Raw genomic sequence first — 12,388 nt, forward strand, 5'->3', positions numbered from 1 at the left:
ATAGAAGAAGTGAATTGGGCCCGGTCAGTGCTTATCTTTGGATTTAGAAAAATTCTTAAAGAAAAATGTCTGAGAAGGTAAAGTTAAGCGATACAAGGCTGCATGAGGTGTGCAAGGAGGGTGCTTCGTCGTCAGATGGCCTTGGGTCAAAGCCACGGTGAAGAATGCTACGTTCTGACCAAGTCGCCAAAATGGACGTTAAAAAACTCCAGCGGGAGGAAGCAGAAGGCTGCAGCTGAAGACAGTTCCACGAGGACGGATACCCCTTTGGTGAAGGATTGCTGAAATGGATTTCCTGCTGAGGAGAAGAACGTAGCGGGAGAAGCCGCAAAGACTGGCAATGCACCTCAGATAGATAGGTGAGCTGGTTGGTCTTGGTCTCTTCCTGGTTCTCAGAGCACTTTTAGGCCAAATTTTGTCAAAGTCCTCAGTTTTGGAAATTGCCCATATGGGCACCTTTAGCACCACAACCGAGGGTCCAGGACTGGTGGCACACCTCTTGGGGGTTCAGAACTCACTCAGGTTGGGTCCAAATGCTGGTTCAAGATGGTGGGAGCCTATAATGTCCCCGTGGCTCTGAACAGGAGGCCAGAAAACTATCCCTTGGAGTCACTTCTGTTAGTCCTGGGAGCAATTGAAGATGCAGGGATCAACAACAGTGCTGGCCTCTAAGGTTTCAAGTCAGGCTCCAGGCAGTAAAGAAGTCCTTGCAGGTACAGCAGCAGTGTGGCAGAATGCTCAGCAGGTCACTGCAGCAAGCAGTCCCCTGAGAGTCCTTCCGCAGGTCCAGTAGTGAACTGACGGTTCTATTTTATTCTCTGGTGCCCTTCTTTTGGAAGGTGGGAGCAGCTTTTGGAAAGGTTTTTTGAAGTGCCAATGTACATGTCCAACCTTTTTATTACACAGAACCCTGTCAAATGGGATGCCCAGGGCCTACCTTAGGGGTGACTCATATGTAAAAAAAAAAAAGGGGGAATTTAAGGCTTGGCTAGGGGATTTTAATGATGCCAAGTTGATATGGTAGTTTAAAACTGCATTCAGGCTACAATGGCAGGCCACGGACATGTTTTGAGGCCCTACTTAAGTGGGTGTCACAATAAGTGCTGCAGGCCCACTGGTAGCATTTAATTTACAGGCCCTGTATATATGGAATACCACTCTACAAGGGGCGTATAAGTAAATTAAATATGCCAATGGGGTATAAATCATTTTAACCATGTTTAGGGGAGTGAGCACAAGCTGTTTAGCTCTGGTTAGCAATGGTACAGTGCACAGAGTCCTAAGGCCAAGAAAACCAAATTCAGCCTAAAGTGGAATGTAAAAGGCAAAACATTTGGGAATGGCCCTGCAGAAAGGGCCAGGCCAACAGCTTCTTATGGATTTCTATGGACTATATAAAAAGGGGTGAACTGCTGAGGAAAGCCAGGTACCATGCGCATCCCTAGGTTTTAGGCTTAATAGTTCTGGTCTCCAAGGTGCTCCTTATCTCTTTTTGACTGGCCTTGAATGTTCCCTTTCGCACCAGGACATGATTTTAGATGACTGGTTAAGTCACTCTTTAAATTGTATTGTCTCACACCTGGGAGCACAAATTAATGAAGTGATGTCCCTCATTGTCTGGATTGAGACATTTACAAGTTCTACCAGCAAGTAAGCCAGCTTCAAGGCTGTTAAGAGCTCACACATCACTTTTTAAATTTATGCTTCTGATTAAACAAGAGTATACACATTTAGTACTAAAGCTTTTGCCTCATCAGGCAAGAAATCCAAGCAAGTTGATACAGCAGAGAAAAATGTTTATTCTCTTGATTGAAGTTGGAGTTTGTTAGACTTAGCGCTAGTACTTTCACTGTCGGAGGGATGCTGATCATTGGGAGAGTGGAGAGTGTTTGTGGTTGCTGTGGAGTCCCTTTTTCAGAGTGCCAGTAAATAATGATGCTGAATATGGGTGGATGTATATTGTTCACGTAACTATTTTTTAGCACTTCGTGCTGCTCTAGTTCGCTTCAGAGCTTGTATACAGGTGGTCCAAAGAATTTGAAGCGGTGTAGTTATCGAGGCGTTCTAGCTTGGGTTATTTTCAATTTTGATCCAGAGCAGCCAATGGGAATTAATTTCACAGGTGGAGGGCCTGTATCTCATACTGGCCAGCATCCAAACCTGAAATCATTTATGATAATGATATTGACTTCCTGTCCCTATATCCATCCAAATATGATTGTCAGGGTCTCAGTTAATCTATCCTGTTTTTATTAAATTGCCGAGTCGTTGGATTGCCAAGCTCTTAAAATATCAACAGCAAATCATTAGTTATGCATTTCTAATATGTAGAATCGTATTGAAGTTGACAATAATAGGATATTTCCGAATTGTTATCAACAGCTATCTCTTTATTTCACTCTCACCTGCTGAGACCCAGGATTTGAAGACACAGAGTTTGACTTGCGTTAATAGCACATGTATACTCGCCGATAGCCACCTATCTATTACCTGTCCACACTATAAATCTGGGAACGTTTTATTCTTCTTTATGATACTTGAAATGAGGCAGGCAAATGGCAGTTTTCCCTTCAACACTCCTGCACAACTTTTTTTTAAGACTCTAGCAAAGAGATCTTTAATCGATTACATTACATGAGCATATAGCGCTTGTTCCTAGAAAGGAACTTCTAGAGTCTCTTCAACATGGCGGGTAACATAACCAATTTATGAACGTCCCTCCCTGGAAAGTGATGTTCTGCATTATACAATCTCCTCTGACAAAAGGGCTATTAGAAGCAGTATCTTGGATGTTGGTTTGGTGATCCTTCAAATTAAATTTCAAGTTCCTGTTTGCAATCATTCAGCCGGCAGGCCCAGGCTCCAAGACGAAATTGTGTAAATTTTCAATTCTTTTGGAGGCAGCCTTCATGTGCTGTTTTAGGCTCACTCCAGTTGCCTCTAAGGCCAAACAGTAGCTATCCAGAGTTATAAAAGAGCTATAATCATGATTGCTGGACTGCCAAGTATGTTATTTTAGCTATGAAATGATCATCAGATATTAATGTCTTTTAACACAAAAAGCAACATTATAGCCGATACACTGGGAAAATTCACTCTAGACAAAGCCCTTTGAGGAGTGGCAAGCACTCCAGTTAATCTCTACAAACAGGAGACAATACAAAGGGCAGCACATACGTTCTATGTCTCAAATGCAGCACTATAAGCGGGACAGAAAATTGGTAATAATAGACATCCAAAAAGGAAGCCAGTGCTGGTTCCTGTAAATTTCCACCCTATCTTCACTTGTAGGTGAATATTTTTGAGAAATTAATTGATTATATTACACACATGATTAATTTCACGAAAGATGGTAAGCAATGCCTTGGCTGATTTCTGGAAAGACATACATGGTAGAGCTGGCATTTCAACTCTTGTCAACCAGAAAATGGCCCTCCTTTCTATCGATTTCCTAGTCTGGTAGGGTGAGTTTGACAAGGTGCATAGTGACAAGTACTTAAAAGATCATGCTGGAATTGGGTGTCTTCCCTGATCTAGACAAAATCAAAACTCATGCATCACTGAATTCTTTTTTTCAAAGGGGTTAGACAGATTGTTCTTTAGCATGTTTGTTTTAAACTTAGAGAGGGGAGGGCTGATGTTCCTGTGCTACCAGAAGCCCATCCCTCCAGTGCTGCATGATGATGACGCAGTCATGTTTGCTCGCGCTGAGAATAGTCTAGCCAAGCTGCTAAAAGGCTTTGGACATATTGCAAGGAGAATATAGTGGTGCTTAACCTGACCAACTGCAAAATCTTGGTTGTTGGCAACTACCAACACAAGAAGGAGAATGACCCTAGATGGCCAACATATACAGCAGGTTAGTACTTTTGTCTGTCTGTGGGTTTCCTATACAACCACCAGCAAAATGGGGGGACCAGATTCAAAGATCACAAAATGCCATGGACTGTTATGTATCGGTGTAGGCATATTTAACATTAAGGTTAGACAGGCTTGCTTGCCCGGGCGTAATGCCAAATCCATGGCATATAACATTTAATGTGGTGATGCTCTGGGGGTTTGGCAATGTGGCCTCAGTGAAAATACTTGAAAATTGATATTTAAAGCAGTTGCATTCTCTTACTCGTTTCAAATCCAACCTTTCCCTTTGGACAGAAATTGTGATACAGAGGATCAATTGTTATGCGATACAGCTTCTGTTCTTATATTGGTTCCAGTTATGAACTAATGCTCAAGGTTTGCCCCAACCAGGATAAGGTGACGGAGGGAGTTAGTGAACAGAGCTGTGGCTTCACTCCCATTCTTCATACGCATCAGTGACCTTTGTTATTATCTGAAGGCCTCACCATCCAATAGCACCATCCTGATGGAATTTCTAAATCTGCAGGCTGAGAGGTAAGCGCAGAATTTTGAGACTAGGTGGAGATAGTCAGTTTTGACTCAGCCCTGGCCTTCAAAGTCCATAGGGCTTACTGTGAAATCAGATCGATCCCAGGCCAGGAATCTTCTCCGGATTGTATTTATTCCACTTATATGAGATTTCTGCGTGCTCATTTTAGAATGGGAGTCCCCCCGTACAAGAGTCCTAATCTTAAAGTACAAGAAAGGGCCCCTCAGCTTTTCTTTGCCCAGGAACTGACTTTATTCTTTGCCTGCTTCTGCTGTTCTGCCCTTTACACAAGCATTCGAGAGAGATGGCTTTGTCTGCTCTTTAGGGAATATATCACACAAGCAATTCATTTCTTCATCTACGCTGAGCACGATACAGTCATATTTGCACGGCCGAAGTACATATATTCTACCTGCAATACCCAACTAAAATTCATGAAGTGCTAAACACCCCATTACATCTACTTACATGCATATTGTTTGACAAAGCATGGTCTGTGACACAGTATCATAGTTATTTTACTGTGTCTTTTGAACTATGTAATAAAAGCTCAAGGCCTCACACATTTTTGGTAATTTGGTCAGTACATTAGAGATCTATGCTATAAAAAGATATGTCTAGTAAACTATCTTAGGAGACAACATCAATTTCAGGACTATAAATGTTTTAGATAAAGTTCCAGGCACTGGTCATAGGCACGAGAATGCTGAAGATGACTTGGAGGTATGGGCGGAAATGATTTGCCTTCTGGTAACGTATTCAGAAGATGCCCTTCCTTAGGCCAGTGAACAACTAGAGGGGCAACTCGAGTCAGAAGACTCATAACAAGGTTCGGAAGGGGGGAGGGAAAGGATATAAATTCTCTAGGGCGGGTGTGCTAGCAGGCTACAGGCGTTGGCGATGTATGAGTGATTAATGACCCCCTAGGACTTGTATGGAGCGGGATTTTACATCATATATGTGTAAAAATGTAAATAGTGACAACAATTCTGCATAGCCAGGTTGCTGTATTCGTAGCTATGTTTAGTGTTCATATTTTTGTAAAATGATAACTAAGGAAATTATAAAAAGATATGTTCCAGGCACTGTTCAGACATATCAGGCTGCCTAGCGAGGGATGACAAAGAACATTTCATCTTTGAATATTACTCTGCAAAATGAATTCTGTGTTTGTTTCTTTACTCTCTTGTGTATGTATGGTGTCTTTGTATGGTTAATGTTTATCTAAAAAAAAGTACAATTTTGTCTTCCTTTTTCCCTTTACATTCTTTTCTCTGAAATCAGTTTTATTTGATTGGAGAGCCAGATAGAGGAACGAGCTAAAGTAGCCTCTAAAGCAACTACTTCTATTTTTGTCTCTCCTAGTCTGTATTGTTACCAAAAATCACGCTTTCATGTGTTCATTGAACCAGCTAAGCAGAGAAAGAGGACTGAATGTGTCATGGCTCCATGCATGCGTAATGATATTCATTGGCTGTACATGTTGCTTTCAAACCGTTAAAGAAGCCATTTTGATGCTCGCTAAATGTTAGTGCGCATCCCGTTAGCTGGTATTAAGAGACCATGGCAGTGCACGTCCCATTGGCTGATATTAAGAGACTATTGGACTAAGGTCATTTAACTCGTACAGTGTGTATGTTGAATGTGGGGGGTGGGCGGAGTATGGATGTCTGGTGTATCTGCACGCTTTAAAATGTAATTGGACCAGGAGCATGAGGTTACTTAAATCAGACAGTGTGTATGTTGAATGTGGTGAGGGGGTGTCTGGATGTATGGTGTGTCCCCACCATTAAAAATCTCATTCAAGGACATGGTAGTAGAATATCATTGGCTAAAAATCGTCTCACAAAAATATTGGGCCTAATTCACAAACTGCACTTTTGAATAAGTATAAACTTTTGACTAAGTTTACTATTTTTCGGATATTCACAACCTACACTTTTGTAGTAAGTCAAGCATTACACATGGCCAACTACTGGTACTGCAACCTCCATTATTTTGTATTGGAGGGTGTTGCAGTACCAATGATTGTCCATCTGTAGTGCTGGACTTACTTCTGTGTTTTTTGTAGTAACTGACACTCAGAGTTTGTGACTACCGAAAAGTAATAAACTTACTCAAAAGTGTAAGTTACCTTTGTGAATCAGGCCTTCAGTATCCTAAATTCCACTGGCAGAAATTTGCCTCATTAGAGCCTATTTTAGAAAATCTACACCCAATAGTGCAAACTTTTTGTAAATGCTATTTAGGCCATGGAATTATGTCGGACAATATTTTTGTCAACCATGTTCTGACATAGAACTTGTTCTAGTTTACTCTAATCCCTGCCAGGTCAAGGCTTTGGTCCCTCAAAGTCCTGAGTATGAAACAAGCTTTACTATGTGGTCATTGTATGTAAGCGCTTAAGCACAATGTACCAGATGTTTGAAGAAGGTAGGAGAACGGAAACTGGAACAGATGACATGTTTGTTTTCACATATGGAGCCAGCGCTAATCATTTTGTCATAAGTTAACAAGTACAGAGCAGTGAGGAACAAAGTTATTCCATGAATTCAGTTAATGATTGTTCGTAGGGCAAAGCGCATTCATCCTGGGGGCTTGTATTAAAGAGTGTGAACGTAGGTATAGTTATCATTGAAGCTTTACAATTTTATGTATCTCCTCCTCAGTCCCATATATTAAAAATGACTTCAGAGGGCTTGGTAGACCAAGAGAACTGCACTATTAATGGGATATAGTAGTATATTATTTATGAAAATATACTGGGTTGGACTTTGGTCTTCCGATACAGACTGTGGGTTGATTCACTTTAGAGAACCTATGCGGATGAATATATGGATAATATACATCAGACAAAGAAATCTCTTGTAAAGTTCATAAGAGGAAAACTGTTTCATAGACTGCTGAACTTATGGCAGTACTAGAATCATGGGCATAAAATAAAATTGAGTATTTGATTTCATGCTCCGGATCTAATGGTTTAGTGAAATTGTATGATTTCGCTGTCCAGATGCATTCAATTTGTTTTTTGTTTATTTTCTTTATTTCCTTAGAGAAGGACACTATGGACGTATGGTGCAATGGCAGAAATATGGAAACTGCGGTATGTGTAGATTACCTGCAAATTCATTCATACTAATTCAAACTGTATTAGTCCTAATTAACAATGTACCCTGTTTGTAATCAATAATGCATGAGAAAAGTGTGTTTAGAGTAATTTACATTATTGACACATATCCAAGTGGGCAAGGCGGATGTATATCGGTCCAGAGCTCTTGCGCTGCACCCAGGCTTCTCTCCAGGTACTTGGGCAGAAACGTGCATCCCAGCAAAAGACTCCTGTTGGAAGATTTGAGAAGATTGTATTCAGTGTGTTCTGACCATATAGTGCACCCTATTACAATTGGAGCCCACATTGGTAGAGTTCATGTGGCAGTGACCTCACGCTGCATGAAAGGATCAGCTCAAGACTGCATGTCGAGGATTTTTTTTAAAGTGTTTGAGATTGTTCCAGGGGAAATGAGTGCAGTTCTCACTCCGCCAATGTCTTCACCCAGTGAATTGATGTCCTTGCTGCATTTCAGCTATCTCAAGTGTTATACAACTATGTCCAGTGAGACCGTGCGCCAGGAAGAGAGCAATACATTACTGTTATCATCGAGGCTGTAGTTGCCCATGACCAGACAAAGCAGAAACCTAAGTCTATTCTTAAAAGATATGTTCCTGACACACCCTGTAAAGACAGGAGCTGGCCTGGTCAAAAGGATGACACAGCTCAAGTCCAGGTGACTGAAAAGTGCATGTAGGACCAAGTCAAGGACTGCGTCTGCCCAATCGATTGCACTGTATCCAAAGAACTGATTCATTTTGTCATCATGTGAGGGCTGAAGATGTGCCAGAGACTCTGGAGGACTTTGCCAGCTGGTGAGCCTGCATTTCTCTTTTTACCTTACAGTCCTGTTGTGTGCACCTGCGACCATGACCCTAGGGTGGATGCAGAAGTGGCTTTGAAGAGGTCACTGAATCCTTGTTTGATATTATGAGGCATCTGTATTTCCTGTTTTTGAGCTGGAGAGAGAAGCAACATTTTCCCTTTATGTCCTTGTTTTGCCTTCTGTTTTGTCAGGCTGGTCACACTGAATGCAGAACTGTTGGGACTAACTTTCTACAACTTGTGGTTCTTCATATATTGAAGTTAAAAGTTCTGTTGAAACCCTAACCTGAACTTTGGTGTCCACTACACAGAAAGCATTTCCACAGCCACCCACTTCCAAGATGCAAGCACCATATTTGTGAACATCTTCGGGTGTGAACCACTAAGTTCTAGCTCGTTCCCAAGCACCACATGGCAACCTTAAGTGCCACTGGGATCAGTTAAGAGTCACTGGTTCCCACATGACTGTGTCTGCTACTGGAGGCAGGAGTTTCCAGTTCACCAGACACCTTTAACTAGAACATTTCCTAGTTGTTCCATTGCCAGTAGTCACCTTTTGTAATTGGATTGGCTCCACCACAGAATTTTTGTTTTGTGCAGAGGCCTTTGGGTACTAGTTTAACGGTATTATTTAGCCCCCTTTTCTACCTCACCGTCCTCGGTCAGAAAAATAATAATCTGTTCAATACATTAGATACATTTTTTTTTTTTTTTTTTGTAAACAACTTTTTATTAAGTTTTTAGAAGGGTCGCACTTGGCGCAGTACACAGCTTGTTTGCCTACAACCATATAGGCCGGCAGCCATTAGACACGTACATCATAAGGCGAGAGCCCAGGAAATCAGAGGGGCATGCCATATCCCAAGTGTAAAAACATATGCAATCTCAATCACGGACACTCTCCCAAGTCCAAGAAGCTCGATGGCTACCAATACCTTTATATCAGAAGAACAAGTACTAGCAATTGCAGTTGTGTCAATGAGCGGCAGCATACGAAAAAGGCCCCAGCCGCGCCCCCTGAAAGCCCACTTTCCTGCATGGTGCAAAGTTCTGGGAGTGCATCCTAATGCCCCAACTTTTGTGTACAGCCACCGTAATTACGCCTGATGCTATGTCTTCCTAGGCGCAGCAGCGCACAACCGGGCCAAGCAGCGCGCCCCCCCGGGAGGCCCCCACCCCCGCAGGCAGCCCCCGGGGAGACACCCCACCCCACCCCGCCCCGCCCCACCCCGCAACTCATGTCCCCTCAATCATCCAGCAAGGACACCTAAGGTAAAAACTAGCTCCATCGTCTCTAGACTGACCATTGCAAGGGAAGGACGAGCAGCAGGGCGCCCCAGACGTACCCCTATGTCGCCGCGTGCGATCCCTCCAGAACAGTCCCTAAATAGTAAACCAACTGTAATAGTGATAACAATAATACAATAAAAGGAAATAAATACTAAAAAAAAAAAGAAAAAAAAAATGGGGGTGGGAAGGGGAACGGGGAAAGAGGGACTAGGATAGGGCGAGGGGGGTCAGCGAGGGGGAAGGAATGTCATCCACACTATCACCAACCAATGGAGGCCGGGAGAGCCCAGTATTTCAGAGGCAGGGGTCTCCCCCCGCCCAGAGGGTGGCCGAGGTTGTCACAGATCACCTACCAATTGTCGATCCCCAAAAGCCCCCTGGATCCGCAGGGCACAGTGCATCATCAAAGAGCCGCAGGGCCCGAAGCCGTGGTGGTTGCAAACGAGCATGTTCCAGGCGCCCTAGGTGATCCACCAAAGGCTTCCAGAGTTTCTCAAAGTGAGTGTCGCGAAACTGAAGACGTGCCGTGAGCAACTCCATCGCCACCACATGCCACAAGCGAGTGAACCATACGTTTATGGAGGGCGTCTCCGCCTTTTTCCAATATAGTGCCACTGTCTGCTTGGCAGCACTTAGCATGTAAAGGCTCAGGTGCCGGTCACGACCCGTCATGGCTCGCGCGTTCGCTGGTCTGAGGCCCAGTACCACCACCAACGGATCCGCAGGCAAGGGGTACCCCAGGACCCGTTTGATATGGCTAAGAACCTCCTTCCAAAAGATAGCCAGGAGGGGGCACGTCCACCAAATATGGATAAAGTCACCCAGTGCCTGCGTGCAGCGCCAACATAAGGAGGAGGTCTTAGGAAACATTTTTTGGAGCCGAGCGGGGGTGTAGTACCATTGAGTCATCACCTTATAGGCCGAGTCCTGCTGGGGAATGCTACGTAAAATTTTTGGAATATCCCTCCAGAGCCTGGCCCACTGAGGGGGAGTAACACCTGAGCCGGGAACAGTCTGCCAACGCAGTTGGTATGGGTGAGGGTCCGGGCGCTGCGACCGCTGTAACATCCCGTAGATGCGGGAGATCAGCCCCTTATACGCCCCCAATGTACGAGCTAGCTGTTCGAACGGAGTGAAGGGTCCCGTGGCCGCCTGGGTCAAGGAGAAGCCCTGGATCCAGTGCCGAAGTTGGATGTACTGGAATTTTTCGCTGTCCTTCAGCCCAAATTCCAGCTGACATTGGGCACAGGATTTAAGACCACTGCCCGCGAAGAGGTTCCCAATCGTCCGACATCCGCTTTCCGTCCAGTTCGCAAAGTAGGGCGGATGGCACGCCGGGGGGAACTGCGGGTTACGTGCAATCGGGGTGTGAGGGGATGGGAAGGTGGTAAGTCCCCTGCGAACCGCCACCCTATCCCAAATCTCCAGGACCGTCTTGGTGGACACGGCCATATAGGCGCTACGATGGCGCGCCTCCCGTGGCAGCCAGGCATGGTCCCACAATGGACGGCAAGTAACTGCCCTATCCATGTGGAACCACACCTTTTCGCTCTCCCATGCCCCCCACTCCAGGACATAGCAGAGGTGCGACGCCCAGTAATACTCGAGGAGGTTCAGGCAGGCAAGGCCACCCCTATCACGGGGGAGCATTAAGAGTTTATTAGAGAGGCGCGGCTTCTTTCCGCCCCATATGAAGGCCACCAATTCGCGTTGCAGTCCCTGTATCTGGTGCTCCGGAATAGGTGTCGGTAACGTTTGGAAGAGGTAAAGGATCTTTGGCAAAATCGACATTTTCACCGTATTAAGTCGCCCGAGCCAGGAAAGCGGTAGGGCCTTCCACCCGCGCAGGTCCTGCTGGACCGAAAGTTTATACTCCTGCCAATTAGCCTGCGACCAGGTGGCCAGATCCGGAGTCAGATTGAGGCCCAGATAGCGCACTGACTCAGTCGCCCATTGATACGGGACACACGCTTAGTGCGACCGAAGTTCTTCGTCCGGGATCGAAATCTTAAGGGCCCAAGATTTCATGTGATTGATTTTAAGCCCGGAGGTGCACTCAAAATCTTGGAGTAGCCGATGTAGGGCTGGTAGCGAGCGCGACGGGTCAGATAAAGTAAGGAGAAGGTCATCCGCGAAGAGAGCGATCTTATGTTCCACCCCCCGAAGCGATATACCCCGGACGTCGGGAGACCGTCGTATCATGATTGCAAGAGGCTCCACTACCATCGCGAACAGCAGGGGCGACAAGGGGCAGCCCTGCCGTGTGCCCCTGCAGATGGGGAAGGCCTGCGTGAGCCGACCATTCACGCGCACTCTAGCCACCGGCGAAATATAGGGGGCCATGATGCGCGCCACCATCCTCGGGCCCAGACCCACCTTCTGTAAGACCGCCCGCAGGAACGACCAGTCCACTCGGTCGAACGCTTTTTCCACGTCGAGCGAGAGCAAGCAGACTGGTATCCCCCAATGTTTAGCTTTCCCGACTATGTGTGCCACCCGACGCACATTGTCCGCCCCTTGGCGATGCTGGATAAACCCCACCTGGTCCGGTTCAATTAGGTTGGGCATGTGAGTACTAATCCTTTTGGCCAAGAGCTTAGTGTACAGCTTAAGATCCGTATTTAACAGGGCAATGGGCCGATAGGAGGAGCAAAGGGTATGGTCCTTCCCGGGCTTTGGTATGAGGGCTATTTCGGCCATCGCCATGTCCGGCGAGGACCACGCCAGCTCGTCGAATGAATTGAAGAGCCGGAGAAGATACGGCTGGAGTTGCG

General features: G+C 45.3%; 1 protein-coding gene across 1 annotated transcript in view; it reads left to right on the forward strand.

The window, feature by feature from the left end:
- FAIM (Fas apoptotic inhibitory molecule) overlaps positions 1–12,388 on the forward strand; it is a 108,916-nt gene that overhangs the window by 92,269 nt on the left and 4,259 nt on the right. Inside the window, exon 4 of the mRNA XM_085647494.1 lies at positions 7,444–7,493. Coding sequence (XP_085503620.1) covers positions 7,444–7,493 — 50 coding nt within the window. The remainder of the gene's footprint in view (positions 1–7,443; positions 7,494–12,388) is intronic.

This window comes from Triturus cristatus, chromosome 3_2, assembly GCF_964204655.1.
Source record: "Triturus cristatus chromosome 3_2, aTriCri1.1, whole genome shotgun sequence".
Taxonomy (NCBI): Eukaryota; Metazoa; Chordata; class Amphibia; order Caudata; family Salamandridae; genus Triturus; species Triturus cristatus.